The following is a 16097-nucleotide window of genomic DNA, read 5'->3' as shown; positions in this document are numbered from 1 at the left end:
TTGGCCATTCTATAGGATTCTCAGCAAGAGAGGCTAGACCACATGCCACAAGGCTTGCTGGGAGGAGCTGATTTACCTAGTATTTTACTGTTAAGACAGAGGCCATGCATTTCTTTGGTTTACTATTCTGTAGGCCTTGGTTTGAGGTTTATTAACGCTGTTGCATATGACAAAGACACAGCCTGGACACTTAGAAAAACTCTTCAGCAACTGCTCTCTTTGGAAAGACAACTGTTTCGAGATAAGATTAAATTTCTGTGGGCTGATTAGATAAGTATTATCTGGAACGAACTGTTCACTACCTTGGAAGAAGTTTAACACTCATCATTAACTCATGGACATTCACTTCTGCAGAGCCCTTATCAGAAGGCCAGCCAATCTCTGGGGCCATACTAGGAGCAGTGAGCAGCCTGCACTGGAGGAAAGATGGGGACATGACCTCAGCTCATAAACAGCCGCTCAGGAGAAGCGCTCAGCAGGCTGGTGTTTCATTCTTGTATTGCCCAACAACTTGAACGATTCTGTGCTGAAATCTACAAAGGCCAATTTGCTCTCCTTGTAAGCGAGGGCTTCCCTACCCACTTGCTCTCCAATTTTAAGAATCCTATGAAAATATTTCCACAATGATGGTAATTTACTGACATTAGACTGAAACTCCATTTCTGCCTTTGGTGATTTTAATCTAAGTGTATCTGAATAAATGGGCACTTTGCACATAGGAGGAGTGCAAGGAATGTGTTGATTTCACTAGAAACGATACAGGTCTGAGCGATGTCTGCCACTTTCCTGGATTGGATTGTTCTACATTGTATCCGTGTATTGAAAGGCCACATTGCACCCGAAAAGTACTGATCATTACTATGTATTCATTTTAAATATATCAATGAAACATATTAGCTTGAATTAAAGGTTATGTGGTCTGTGATGGTAATTTTACAGATATTAAGGTTTAGATAAGAAACCTGGGGAATAAGGAGGAGTATATGGGAGGACTTGAAGGGAGATGAGAAGGGAGAAACGATGTAATTATATTATCTCAAAAATTATAATGGATTGTTTAAGAAGTTATAAAATAGAAACAAAGCCTGTAAGTTCACTATAGATGGGACTTTTTTTTTTTTCCTAAACATTTCTGAGCTATTATCGTCTGACTCTGCTGACATGGAAACTATGGCTACAGAAGGTTGACTCCATTGATTTACCTGTTGGGCTCTCTAATTTCTACATTTGCTACACCTCAGAGGATGCTGACTTCCAAATAATTTCAGTAGCTCTATTTTCACACATTAACCACAATCCTATTTTCAATTTTAAAAGTTCTGTTCAATTCTTTAGTAGCATTTTTGGTGGTTCTTTCATCAACTCCTCATTCTAAATACATACACATATTAACTGTATTTAAAAAATATTGTGAGAGAAAAACACATGAGCCTCTTGGGGAAGAATTTGAATTTGCTCAGTAAGCTGGAGGTACAGAGGGACAGGCAGGCTCTTAGTCCCCGTGGGATAACATTTCTTGCTGATGGCAGGCCACACCAAGTCACAAATTCCGTGAACAGGTGGCTTCACAAACCTCCACTGAGCATGCCTGGTTGGGTCACAGTAGGGTGAAAGGTCTATGGACTGACCTCCTGCGGGAACATGGTCGCTTCTCACCTTAGCTTTGGGAGAGCTCAGTTTAGCCAACTGGAGTAAACTAATAGTACTGGGAATTTAGAAAGACCCAGTGACTTAAGTAAATGACTATTTGTTGTTTCATACTGCTGGTGACAGCCACACACAGGCAGCATAGCAATGCCTCCTGTTTTCAAAAGCTATGGGCTGTTCTCTTTGCATGGAATTAGAATTAGCAGTTTGATTCCAACAGAGTCACTGAGCCACATTCCCTTTCACTCCTCAAAGCCACTCATTTTTGGAAGGGGAAAAAAAAAAACCTTTAAGAAAACAACAGACTCCCAAATAGACATTTAAGTCATCCCAGCTATGTGAGAGGGAGGGCCAGCTAGTATCAACATACCATCAGGTGTTTACAAAGCGCTTTTCAAACCCTACCTGTGCATGGGCCAGGAGGGAGACCTTGCAAGCTTTTATTCTTCACTGAATTCCAAATGCTGGTTGGCTATGAAAGCTTACTTGCACCAACTTTCCGCATCTCATCTCCCAAAGCCCCACAGGCAAGCAGGTGAGGGTTCATCGCCCACCAGCTCTGGTGTGGTGTGATGAGAACGGGCCTCCAGGCCTCCAGGGACTCTGACCTGTGCTGACAGGCTGTGAGTGTCCTTATTTCACAACACCGTCTTTGATCTGTGTATCTGTGGGTTGAGGGGTACACTAGGAAAGAGGACTACAAAAAGGGGTTTTGAAAAATAATTTGGAAGGCAAAATAGTTATTTTTATACCGTAGTCTTAGTGAAAAAGATCTGAGTGGTGGTGCCATGACCTAGCTTGCATATCAACTCTGAGGATTCATTGAAGGAACTCGAAATTCTCAGTAATTCAGATCTGCTCAATAAGTTCCTCCCATTTGCTAAGCCAAGAAGATGACCAACTCTATCAGGATGTGTTACATGCTCTCACTTCAATTAGAAGTCACAAACATGGTCTCCAGGGGAGGGGAAGAACTTACCAGAAACATGGTAACAATCAAAGGAATTTAATATGGTTCTTTTCTGGGGTTTTTCTTTCTTTCTTTTTCTTTCTTTTTTTTTTAACATGAAAATACTTCAGTTGCAAAAATGGTTAGAATGCTCAGTCATAGATCAGCAGCACAAAAATGAAGTGTGGTTTTCCTATTGTCCACCCCTCTGTGCTCATTTTCCTGAATGATACTTTCCAGGGGACTCAGAGTCCACCCCAGCTCCCTTAACTGAGTGTGAATTTCACTGGACAAGCATGCACGGTTCAGTCTTAGGTCATTTGGTCAGCTCATCGGCTTGGATCAACCTATCTATCTGTTTACTTAAACAGTGCCTATCACTAAGGTATCTCAGATCATAAAGTCTTGGGGTCTGCTCTTGAATTCTTCAAGAACTAATAAACACCATAGTCAATAGGGTCAGGGAGTAAGGAAGAGACTGTACCTTATCTGGTTTTTAGATGTGGAGATACATTCTAATGGGTGGTTGCCACGACAGAAACACAATTTGGGAGATTGCAAAATACTTTGCAGATCTTCCTCTCACAGTGATAAGATTAAAGTGTGGCTATTAAAACTTTCAAACTGATACCCTCTATCTCGATATATGCATTATCTCTCTCTCTATGCCTTTCTCTGTGTCTTAGAACATGGGTTTTACTGCGGGGAGACGCACATATAAAGATGATCATCTCTCTCCGCTGTTAAAGTCCACCCAGTAAATAGATTGGTAGGAATGCAGTGTCATCAAACACAGGAACAAGAAGCCTAAAGACTGAACTCGGCTTCGAGTAAGATCTTTGCCACTTCTGTGGGGCTTGGATATGGTTTAGGCCCCCAGAGACTCAAGTTCTGGTGGTGTGGTCCTCAGTATGGTGGTATGAAGGAGGTAGAAACTTAAGAGATGGACCAAACGCAAGTTAAGGAGGTCACTATGGCTTGGGTGCAGCCCTTGGACAGGGCTAAATGCTGATCTTGGAAGGTGAATTGGTTTTCATGAACCAATAGCTCAAAGGAAGGCTACCCCAACACATGGCCCATTTTGTCAATTCTGTTTTTAACAAAATCTCAGTCATTCAATTTTACCAATAGACTCAGGAGCCAGATGCTGGGGTGAAAGCCTGCTAGCTCAGAGGTGGAGGAAGCACCCAGCTGACCTTCCTCCTCAGCCAATGTCCCAGAAAGAAGGGTTGTGGCTTAATAGTAATGTATTTATGTGTTAAGTAGACAAGGACTCAGTTGTACTGGCTGGTTTGTGTTTCAACTTGACACAAGTCATCAGAGAGGAAGGAGCCTCAGTTAAGAAAAAGGCCTCCAGGAGACCCAGCTGTAAGACATTTTCTTAATTATTGATCAATGTGGGAGGACTCAGCCCATGGTGAGTGGTGTCATCCCTGAGCTGGGGGTCCTGGGTTCTATAAGAAAGCAGGCTAAGCAAGCCATGGAAAGCAAGCCAGTAAGCAGCACCCCTCCATGGGCTCTGCATCAGCTCCTGCCCCCAGGTTCCTTCCCTGCTTGAGTTCTGGTCCTGACTTCCTTTGGTAATGAACAGCAATGAAGAAGTATAAGCTAAATAAACGGTTCCCTCCTCAATTTGCTGTTTGGTCATGGTGTTTTGTTGCAGCAACAAAAACCCTGACTAAGACAAGTTGGTACCAGTGTAGTGTATTGCTGTGACAGATCTGACCATGTGTTGGGGAGGATTGTGGAAGGACTTTGGAACTTTGGGCTAGAAGAATCATTGAGTGTTGAGACCTCAGTGGAATGTTCTGTTGGAGCGTGGAAGATAAGAATGTTGAAAGCAGTGCAGAAGATGGAGGCTTGGCCTGTGAAATTTCAGAGGGAAGATTAAAGACTCTGTCAGGGCCATTGCCATTTTAAGATTGTGTGGGGTCTTGTTTTCTGGGGCTGAAAAATCGGCTGTGATTAATAAGATGCCAGAACTACTAAAGTAAAACCTGTGTGTTACTGGGACAATTGATGCGGTTAGCTGGAGCCAAGAAATTATCGGTGTTTAAGAAGAGACCAACATCACTGAGTTAAAATCTTCTGGGAAGTGTTTCCTGAGAGCACAACCTGTGTTCCAGACATGGCCACAGTTGTGCCTAGTGCTGGCAGCTGAAACTGGTAAAGTGTAAGAGTCACCCAGGTGGTGCTGGCTTTGAAGGCATGAAGGGGTGGGTCATGCAGAGCATGCATTGGATGAACTCGGAATTCTCGGTAATTCAGGGCCGCTCAGTAAGTATCTAGTGGTCCCTCCCATTTGCTGAGGCAGTGTGGATATAAGACGGCGGCCAACTCTATCAGGATATGTGGAGGCAGCTGACGCTTGGCACCGAGAGACCAGGAGAGGCCATTCGTGAAGGTGCAACCTCAGTGGCAGTTAAAGGCCCAGAAATGAAGGGGTCATGCAGAGAAGTTGAGGCACCAGAAAGGGAGCCTATGACAGGCTATTGGTGACAGTGAAGTCCAGCTGTAGCAAGGGACCCTAGCAGTTTTGGAGATTCCAGTACCATGGGACCACCACGAAGAACCGCAGAAGTGGTGGGGTGGAGCCAGCCAGAGTAAAAAACAACACTCTTCCCATTTCTCTACCGTGTTTTAACTTTGCCATAGGGGCCATCACCAGATATTGGATATCTGACTCTAAAACCATGGGCTAAATAGGATATTAATTATTTTTAAGGTCCCAGATTCAGGTATTTTGTTACAATAACAAGTAACAGATTAAATACTATGGCTTATCTTGTTACATTGAAGAATAAATTTTGTATCCAGGCTCTGGAAAGGTTTTTGTTTAGGGTTTCTCTGTGTAGCGCTGTGGCTGTCCTGGAACTTACTCTGTAGACCAGGCCTGCCTCGAACTCAGAGAGATCTATCTGCCTCTGCCAGCCTGCGGAGTGCTGGGATTACAGGTGCACCACCACGGTCTGGCAATGAGAGTTTTTTAGCTAAGAAAGCTAAATCTGCATGTGCAAAGCCAAGATGCCTGTGAAAGGCCAGGATAGCCATGGTACTTACTTGCTCTGCTCACAACACAAGGAGACAATATCACTACAGATGTAAGAGTTCTTGACTGCTCTAAACTTAATTTTCTCTTGTCGGTGACCCAGGTCAGAGGTTAAAATAGATCAGCTAGGACAGAGACTCCCGAACGGCTTATAGGAGAGATTCAACAATTTGCCAACAAATGAACAAACAAGTGAACTGAGAAACGAGCATATCTAATTATCCTCCGATAGCACCTATCGCACCTGATGTCTGAGCTAAAGTTCTCAGTCACCTGGGTTCCACTATACGCTTCATGTGCCTTTCCATATGTACAGACATCATTTCCCAAGATGCTCGAGTAGCTTCCTCTTCAGGAAGGTTAATGGCTGCCTAGAACATTCCGTAAGTCTCGCCTTCAGAGCCCAGGAACATTTTAGAGATACAGCAAATCCAGGAGCAATCAAAGTGTACACCTTTGACCCCAGCTCTTGGGAGGCAGGGGCAAGTGGATCTTTGTGAGTTGAAGGCCAGCCTGGTCTACACAGTGAGTTCCAAGATAGCCAAAAATACATAGAGAAGCCATATCTTAAGGGGAAGAAGGAAGGAAGGAAGGAAGGAAGGAAGGAAGGAAGGAAGGAAGGAAGGAAGGAAGGAGAACACAGTGAGACTATGGAAATGACACATTTATAATCTGCTGGGCCTCCCTGTTCTGTGCAGCCCTTGAACACATTCTGCACATTCCTTGGGTAAGAAGTACAAACTGTCTAATTTTGCTTTCTGTATAAAAGTACTTTTTTTAAAAAAAGGAAGAAATTCACCCATCAAGGTTTTAAGACAGAAACACCAAACTCAATAACCCTTACACTCCTTGTACAATGTGGCCTAACATGGGATCATGGCCTAACATGGGGTCAATGCTCAACAAATGCTTTCTGATAACGATGTTATTATTTTAGTTAAAGAATAATCAAGCATAAACATGACCTTATGGCCATAATGTAGAGCCATAAATACTGTCCTGAACCTTCTTAAACTCACATCTTGGGAATCCTTGCTATTTTAAAGCTGCTCTGACTTGAATTTCAGATCTCAAGTTGAGCTGAAACTTACTGAACACAATAGCCATGTACCTGTTGTGGGGACTGTGTCCGAGGGGTCCTTGTCAGAACAGCTGAATACTGTTCCTTCTCTCACCTGAAAAGAGACACACAAGGAAATAAGAAGAAAACACAAGTACTGGAATAAAGTCTGGGTGGGAAGTGGGCCCATATATTGGAAAAGGCCATTTACAATTAAAACTGAATGGAACTTTGGTGTTTGGTAAGATCTCTCTTTTTCAACCTCATAGCTCACTGGCCACAACACATTACTCCAATCTGTTTCCTCCTCCTCCTCCTCCTCCACCTGCGCTCAAGCCTTTAATGCGCTTGCTTGGAATGTTGCAACCCTCAACTGTGTCACTGCCCCTAGGCTGGATAGTTCTCCTCTCTTCTTTCTCAGGAAGTAACTGTGACCCTCCCCTGCCTAAACTCTTAGCGAAGCCAGGCTGTTCTGTCCATGCTGCCTATTATTGTGATCCCAACGATGGGAATGGCACCAAGCATCACAGAAGATTAATACTATTTGTTAATTGAACAAATAGATGGTTACCATATACGAATGTCAGCATAAAACTCATTGATCCCAACATTTCCCTAGTCTGTCCTTTGCCAAGATCTTCATACTCTTCCCACACCTCTGTGCCTTTGTGTAAGCTTTTCCTCCTAGTCTTTCTTCTCTTCTGTTTTCTCACCCTTCTGCCCACCAGGCTCATCCATAGTCATTCTTCAAAACTGAAACCATGGGTACCTCTAGGAAAGTCATCTTTAACTTTCTGAGTTGGTTTTCTACCTCTGTGTTCCCAGAAGAGCCAACACAAATTTTATTTCCAGTTGTTATTACAGTGCATGTGACTGTTGTCTGGTATATCTATTTCCCTACCAAACTGTGTTCTTTTGGATCAGCAATAGACTTTTATTTGTGTCTTAAAGTCTCATGTCTGGAATCCATCTATCCGCCTACTTAGTCACCCAACAGATGACCCCTGTGTATCTCCAGGGAAAATAGCAATACATAGAAAACAATACTAACACTTCAACAGAATCCACTGCATGCCAAATACTGATGCCAGACACGGGGATGAGTGCTTTCTGTTTCTTAAGGCACTGTATAACTCTGTGTGGCAAGATTATTATATAGTTACTACTCTCTAGATTAAAAAAAAAAAAAAGGTGCAGGGAAGCTAAAGGCCTGGCTTATCGACACAAAGCCAGGATACAGAAGAATCTAGATTTGAACACAGAGCCAGTGGCTTCATCTCATTGTGTCTGCTTCCTTCTAGATGGATCTAAGATATTAGAAAATATTGTAGGTATTTTCTCTTCGAGTGGAGGTCCAGGCTACCACTTGGAGTGATTATCTTTTTTTTATAAGATGGGAAGAGAAGGGCAAAGTTCACCTTTGTCTACCTTTGTCCTGGTTCTCCGAGAGCAAAGATGGCAAGCTGTCAGTGCTTGAGTCCCGAGAGGAGTGCGGAGTGCCCTATCTAATCTAAGCCGGAAGAATCCGAAGGCAGCGGAGATAGTGCACGTGGCAGGTGAGCAGTGTGGGTGTGCATCAACTTTAAGGCTATCTGGTCCCCAAACGGGGTTCCAGAGTTCAATGCACTTCTCCTGCTCTGACAACTTTTTCTTTCTCCTTCAATTAAAGGTGTAAGGACTAGCCAGAGCTCTGAGAAGGGTCTGAGGTGCCTTCTCACAGCGCCATGGAACCCCAGCACCTCATGATGCTGTGGGAACTGCACTGAGACACGTCTAAGGATGCTGTTGAACCAGGCCACCAAAGGAACACCACACATACGCTGGAGGTCCTTTACCCTCCCCCAGCCTGCCCTGGCTGAATTTCGGGTACCTGGCTGCAGCTTTCACAACTTTAAGCTTTCAGCATACCCAGAAGCAAATGTAGATTCAGGACACACAGAGCCAGGCAGGAGGTCACAAAGATTCAAGTCTGTCCTTTCCTTACCTGAAGCTTTCCTATGGGTTTCAGCCGTTTGGCCTGGTAGTTGCTGTTTCTATAGGTAAACAGATAGGGGCTCTCCTGTAGAGAAAGGTAACATGTAACTATGACCCAGAGCTCTCCATCCCATAATAATTAAGCTTGTCATCATTGATATGGACATTTCATCATCATTATCTCCCTTTATGTTTTGAGTAGCTTGTTCTTGGGACCCATGTATAAACCTTGAAGACTTAAGAGTCATGTTGAAAGGTTTTAGGTAGGGGATGGGGTTCAAGAGAGACACTGAGGAGGATTATCAGGGAGTAAGGAGTCCAATAAAAATGATATGAGTGCCACAGACAAGCAGACACAAACACAATGTCATGAGCTCCGAGGATAGTTCAGGCTCCAGCACCTGGTGGGTTCTCTGAGGAGAGGTACGGAGCCCAAGTGGCAGAAAGAGAATGGAAGAAAGGAAGGAAGGGAGAGAGGGAGGAAGGAAAGAAGGAAGAAAGGAAGGAAGGAAGGGGAAAAAAGAAAGGAAGGAAGGGAGGGAGGAAGGGAGGGAGGGAGGGAGAAAGGAAGGGAATGAGAGAGGGAGGGAGGGAAAGAGGAAGGAAGGGAGTGAGGGAGGGAGGGAGAGAAGGAGGAAGGGAGGGGGGAAAAGAAACACAGTGAGACCATGGAAATGGCACATTTATAATCTGCTAGGCTTCCCTGTTCTGTGCAGCCCTTGAACACATTCTGCACATACGGTATAAGCCTGTAAGCCAGACAGAAGCCAGGGAAAGAGCTGGGGAACAGGGTGTGTGAGGAATACTCCCTTAGCTATGAATCCGCTTGCCAGGTAAGAATCCACCCTGGCCCCAGAGGTCTGTAACTAGGGACTCAGTTGGTGCCTGTCAGTTTCTGTGAGCAGGAAAGGGCTGCCGCTGGTGCTGGTGTTGAGGCCTGGGCAGTGGCTGGATGCTAATGTTGCATTCTTACACACACCTTCTCAATGAAGCCGAACCTTTCCCTGGCTCTTTTCTTCCTGTTGCTTGTTGGCCCTCTGAAGAGGTTCCCCAAGGCTTTGAAGATGGCCCGTTTACAAGCCAGCATCCAGGTCTGTGTTATCAGGCTAAGCACATTTATCTTAGCCAAAAGACCACCTCATTTTAGGCTTTTTGAAGCCACAGTGAAGAGGAAATGTGGTGAATTATCGCTTCTTATTGCTTAGTCACAAAAAACTTACCAATTCATCAAGAAAGAAAAAAAAAATATCAACCTGCATTCCATGAAAGAAGGAATGTCTGTCACTGACGTTTGGTTATTTCCTCATCCATGTATTTGGAAAGATTGCCTATATCTCTATTACATATTGGCCACGTATTTAGGACACAGTTTTCTAGACCCCTTAGGGACTCATCAACTCTGCCTCCCGAGGTAGCGGAAGGGCTGGAAGTGGCACGTGGGGCTCAGGCCAGGGCCCTGAGAGGATGAGTGGACCACAGCTGGAGGCTAGGTGAGCTGTGGTTTTGTTCCTGTGACTTGCACAGGTGTGAGGGCCTCCGCCCCGCAGGTACTGCTCTCAGTCCACAGGAGCACATTTTAGGAGAGCTGCATGTGCAGCCTATGCTCAGGCCCAGGACAACAGACCGAGATTCTCAGGGGCCTGGCGTCTCAGGAAGACCCCTCTTCTAAGCAAATTCCAAGTGGCCGAGCACATCGCGCCTCACCCAGTCCAGTGCCTCCTACCTGAGACGGGCATTTCATCGTCTTCTGCTCTGTTCCATCGAGTGGCTCATCCTTGCGACCCACTGGTTCTATCTAGAAAAGAAAGTGACATCCACACAGGTAAAGTGAAGCCTCACGCAGGTAACCCTCCATGGCTAGCTGAGATGCCGCCCTACCCCCTACCAGGGGGTCTCTCAGAGCTTGACTCCTGGGTCAGCAGCCCCTCTCGGGCATTTGCAGCTCTGTCTTAGACCTGGGGGTCAGAAGCTCAGCCGTGAACATGGTTTGGAACAGGTACTCAAGGAACACAACACTGGCATTCTGAACCCAACCGGGTATCCTTCAGCAGGTCTCGCCTCTTCATGATTGTTCTAGGGTGGTTATTGTGGCTTCCCCCTCAGGGCCCAGCTCTTGGCTGGCTCGCTGATGCTGATTCCCATAGCGGATAGCAGAGGCAAGGAGGAAGGGCAAGCCTGAGGCCTCTTGTGAAAAGCAGCTATCCTTTCCCCGGCTTCTCCCTTCCTGTAGCTATAATCTACGCCAGCGGGTCTCAACCTTCCTAATGCTGCAATCCTTTATACTACAGTTCCCTCATGTTGTGGTGACCCCCAACCATACAACTATTCCATTGCTACTTCATAACTATATGACCTCATAACGGTAAATTTGCTACTGCTGTGAATCGTAATGTAAATATTTGATATGCAGGATATCTGCTATGTGACCCCCCAAAGGGTGGCTACATACTGGCTGAGAATCACCAATCTATATTAAAAAAACAAAAACCCAAACCTCTGGCTTCACATGAAGCCAAACAGGTCTCAGTCTTTAACTGGCCTGACAGAGAGTGCAGCTTGCTCCCCCCTCTCCCCCAAACATACACACACTCAGACAACAAAGTTATCCAGTGGCTTAAGAATGAATGGCATTAACACCATAACCACAAAGGCCGCCTAACAACAGACAAATGGCACTGTGAGCAAGAGCAGGCAGAACCAGCAGGACTTCAGCAAAACCTCCCCAAGAAAGAAGAATGGAAATAACTGAAAAGTTAGATGAAGGTTTTTTTTTTTTTTTCCTTTGTCTGTTTTTTCCCTCCATGCCAGGGATCAAGAACAGGGCCTTCCGTACGGGAGGCAAATACCATACTACTAAGCCACAACCCCAGCCCAAGAGGGGAAGTTTTAAAAACGTTTTGCGGACTGGGGATGTATCTCAGGAGAGTGCTTGCCTGGTATGCTTGAAGCCCTGGGTTTGATACCCAGCACTGAATATAGTCCTAACGTGGTGGTACATGAGCGTTGGAAGGGGAGGCTCAGAAACTCCAGGTCGTTCTCACTTACATAGCAAGTTCAAGGCCAGCTTGGATGAGAGGAAGAGGGGTAGTGAGGGGCGATAGTGTGGGTAATGAGGGAGAAGGGGCAGAGAGAGGAGAGAGAGAGGATGGAGAGGGAAGAGAGGAGAGAGTGCAAGAGATGGTGGTGGGGAGGGGTTTATGCTTTCCACTCAACCCTGCCACAACCAGAGTGCTAGGCTCTGGTGGCAGCTTTGCCTCTCATCTTGCAAGGACTTCGACTGGGACGTACGTAGGTGGTCACCGGCTTGGACACCCCGTCTGTGTGTCACACATAGACACCATGAAGACTTCAGATCCCCCTCAAGATCTAGCCCTGTGTTTGGGCTCCAGATTCCTGGAGCAAAAGGAATGTTCAGGGACGGGTGACTTGTTCTAAGCCAGTGGAAGGAGTGCCAGGAGTGTCAGATAAGGGGGTATAATTACTGTCACTTCTGGAGGAGTGGCAGTCTCTGGCTCCACGCCTGGGGAAGGAACTGGGCTCTCAAAGCTCTCACTTTCCTTTCAGTTTTATTTTGAAGGTGGCAATAAATTAAAAAAAAAAAAAATCTGATCGAGAAAGAGTTCTGAAGTATGAACACTTCCCAAGTTCTCTCTCCTGCCTGGTCACATGAGCTTCTTTCTGTGAGGCTTCGTGTAGGGTGTTTTGCTGGAAAGACCTGGGATTTTATGTCCCCACGGGTGTGTCCCTTCACTACCACTATAAAAAAAATTCCAGATTTTGCTGAGGAAGCAGCAGAAAGGACCCAGAGAGATTGACTTCTGCCTGAACACAAACACCTCTTTAGCTCTGCATAGGGGGTGCAAGCAGTAGCAGGACTGGGGCTAGGAGACCACGCATCTGGGAGAGCTCTAGTCCAGGTGTGTACAGATAAAACTGCTCAACACCTCTGCCACACCTGCCATCTGAGGGCAAGGAAGGCAGATGCTGCTGATGTGGCCCATGCATAGCCACACGTGGCTCTGTGGGCTGCAGAGGAGAGATTCTCTTCAACATAGATGTCGGCAGAACTGTAGGTGAAGGTCCCTGAGATCACAACAGCTCTTCTGACTCCTCCTCTGTTGCCTACCCAAGGCTCTGTGTCTATGACATAGAACGTGTAGCCTGGGCACTGACTTCGGTGGGTTTAGGTAAGCTAAACACTCCAGCCTTCTCCATGCTGTAAAGGCAACACCGAACTGAAAGATGTGAAGGGGGCCCACAAGCACCTACTCTTTCACAAGCCCTCAGAGGCTAGCTAAAGGTCATCACAGTCTTTTGACAGAGGGAGAAAATGTGACTTACATCAGGAAACAACAAGAGGTGGGACTGGAGCCAGAAACTGCTTTGTGACACCCCCTGCCTCGCCCTAACCTGTCACATTCCTGATCATTCACGGGGCAGATTCAAGCCTGCAGGAGCTCTGGGTGGGTTCTAGCAGAGTTGTGGGTGGCCTGGTATTTTACCAGCAAGGAAACTGGGGAGCTGACACACTTGGGGGACTCCTCTCTCCCTTCTTTGGTGGCAGGAGCATTGAGGGATTTATTGGGAAACTGTGGGCTTGTGGGTGTTTGGATAAGTCTGGAGAGACAGGTGACTTTCAGTCTAAAACAACTGTTATCTCCTCTCCAGAGTCCTCGTGACACCTGCTGTATCCCGAGCCCTTTGCCTTAAAGGAAAAACCTTCTGCTTCCCTCTGGGCACACACTCCTTGTGACCCTTGAGCAGGTTAGAGAAAACTGGGTCAGTAGCATGGGAATATCACTTGGCTGCCCGATAAAGGTCTATCACCTTTACTGCCGCCAATACTGAGGACAGTCAACAGCGGGATCAGAGGAGAAAGAGAAAGGAACCCAGCCCTCCTGTGCTCTCTTAAGCTCTTCCTCTCACATTCCAGGACTTGTCTGTGCTCTGGGCTGCACTGTTCCCACAGCTTCCCTCAGGTCAGCCGGCCTCCCTCCTGCCATTGGCTGCTGCACTTGTCTCATTATCCCCATACCCTTGGCTCACAAAAGGCCTCTTGCCAAAGGTGTCTGTCCCGCCCTCTTCCTATACGTGACCTCAAATTCACCTCCAGTCCCATCCTCAGGGCCCCTCCTGACCTTGTGGTCCACATTGCATTTGGGGAACTGACAGCACACCCCTGCTGTCCAAGTTGCCATGTGCCCTTATTCTAGTTGCTGGTCCCTTCCCAGCTACCTTGAACTCCATGAAGACAGAGGCCGTATTTGGTGTCTCTTGTCCCCTCTAGCACTAGGCACAGCAAAGTAAAGTCATGTGGCAGAGTGGGTAGAGGCCCGAGGTTTGGCTGAACTGGCATGGTCAACACTCTCACTTGCGAGAGGATGGTAGGAGGACAGGGGTTTACTGGGAGCCCAGGTCTGTTCTCTGCACTTCATGAGAGAAAGGCTAGCAGTGGTTCTCAACCTGTGGGAAACCTCAATCTCCAAAAACTATTCACATTAAAATTCATAACAGGAACAAAATCACACTTATGAAGTAGTAACAAAGATAATTTGTGTGTGTGTTATGCGTGTGGGTTTTTTTTTTTTTTTTTTTTTTTCCTCTTCTGTAGCTCTGGGTGTCCTGGAACTGGTTCACAGTCTGTGAACCAGGCTGACCTCAAACTCAGAGATCCACCTGCCTCTGCCTCCCAAGTGTTGGGATTAAAGGCATGTGCCACCACTGCTTGGAGAGGGAAGTATTTCTAACCCAAAGAGGAAGACAACCCAATTTCTACTGCTGGGATTCTAAAGCTGTGGCAGCAAGGTCTGGGGAAATAATGGCAGAAGCTTCCTGGCACTCTGAAAGGGCATCAAGATTTGGGGTACCTTCTACCCACTAACAGTCCCAAAGGCCCTGGGGAATATTCGGGGACCTGGGAAAGCCTATCACTGTCACCTTACAGAGGCCAACATACTTAGATACACTGAAGTTACAAACACTCAATGTGTGTTTTGTGTTGTTTGGGGAGTGGATACTCTGAATGATGCAGGTGTGAAAGGAAGGATCTGTTTGAGCCCAGGTCATCTCTCTGAAGACCATGCTGGCTTTAGCTGCCACCTGCATGGTGCCAGCTAAGTGAGGAAAGTGAGTAGGAACTGCGAGGGCGCCTGTGTCCTGATATGAAACTTGAAGCAAATCAACTACCCAGTCTCTAGGGACATGGCTGGCCTCTGGGGAAGGTAGGATGGAGCTTTCCCTCCGGTCTTGCCAGAAGGGTCAAGCTTCTGGCACTGAACTAGGGCCAGCATCCTCACTGGTGTCCTGCACCTCTTCCTTGGCGCAGTAGGCAGAGATGTGATGGCAGCAGCCGCCCCTTTGTGAACCAGCTTGCAGGCTCGCATGGGCCTCACATCTCCATACTCACCATGCTGTTCCAGAGCCTGAGGGCAAGTGTGGTGGGATCCTGGGGTGAGGACTTCTCCTGGAAGAGAATGAGGTAAGAAGGGACTCTGTGTCACTCACACTCACTCACACACACACACACACCAAGGATATGATAGCCTCTACATACTAACTGACCCATGTGGACAGGGCTGTGACCCATCCAGCTCTGTCCCCTAGCATGCCCCCCTCCCCCATGATGAGTACTACATTTATAGGAGTTCTGTCTGGGGTGAGGGGTTTGGAGGTCAGGGTGGACGGGAGCACGGTGGATCTCTGCTTGCTCTGTATTTTATGGAGCCTCTAAAACTGAACTCAGAACAGCAACAGGTGACAGAGGTGTGACATAGCTGTGGTCTGAATGAGGAAGGCAGGTACAGGCAGGGGGTCCTTTCCTCCTTATGAGCCATGGCTCTAAACAGCCAGTAAGTCTTAGAGGTAGCACAGTGACGCCCACAGGTAGAAGCTGGAGCTGTTGCCTGCCCTGAAGGCTCAGAGGCCACACAGACCCTGGTTAGCACCCTGTCCCTCCCTCAGTGCTATACATTATTATCTAGGTAGCCCTTTGACCAGTGACCTTGGGGAGGAAGATGCAAATGCCTTTCTCCCCCTTCCCTCCCCAGGGATGGAGGTAGAGAAGCATACAAAGGAAAAAGCTAGAGGTGGTGGCCTTGAAAACACCATCCTCAGTAAATCACAGAGGAAGGAGGTACCCGGGGCTTCCCAAGCCCCAGGCCTTGAGATTTCTCCTATTTTAGCTCACGGGATCCCGACATTCACTCTAGACGAATGGAATATTAATAACTGTCCTTATGTCACGCATGTGAAACCAAGGCATGGAGAAGTCAAACCACTTGCCCAAGGTCACACAGTTGACCCCTTCCAGAAGCAGGGCTGAGTTTCTGCTCTTTACTTTGGAAACCACCCTGCCTCTCAGAATTCTCACAGGGTTATGGGACCCTGTGAGGAAACTGCATGAGAAAGGGTAAGAGACT

General features: G+C 46.7%; 1 protein-coding gene across 1 annotated transcript in view; it reads right to left on the bottom strand.

The window, feature by feature from the left end:
* Positions 1–16097, bottom strand: part of Plb1 (phospholipase B1) — a 104602-nt gene that overhangs the window by 63984 nt on the left and 24521 nt on the right. Inside the window, exons 13-16 of the mRNA XM_055622056.1 lie at positions 15086–15142; positions 10403–10474; positions 8690–8764; positions 6757–6820 (exon numbers count right to left, since the gene is read on the bottom strand). Coding sequence (XP_055478031.1) covers positions 6757–6820; positions 8690–8764; positions 10403–10474; positions 15086–15142 — 268 coding nt within the window. The remainder of the gene's footprint in view (positions 1–6756; positions 6821–8689; positions 8765–10402; positions 10475–15085; positions 15143–16097) is intronic.

Source organism: Psammomys obesus, unplaced genomic scaffold (genome assembly GCF_907164565.1).
Source record: "Psammomys obesus unplaced genomic scaffold, mPsaObe1.curated_primary_1811, whole genome shotgun sequence".
NCBI classification, from domain to species: Eukaryota; Metazoa; Chordata; class Mammalia; order Rodentia; family Muridae; genus Psammomys; species Psammomys obesus.
Note: the sequence above shows the minus strand (reverse complement) of the source record. Positions and strands in the feature narration are given on the sequence as shown.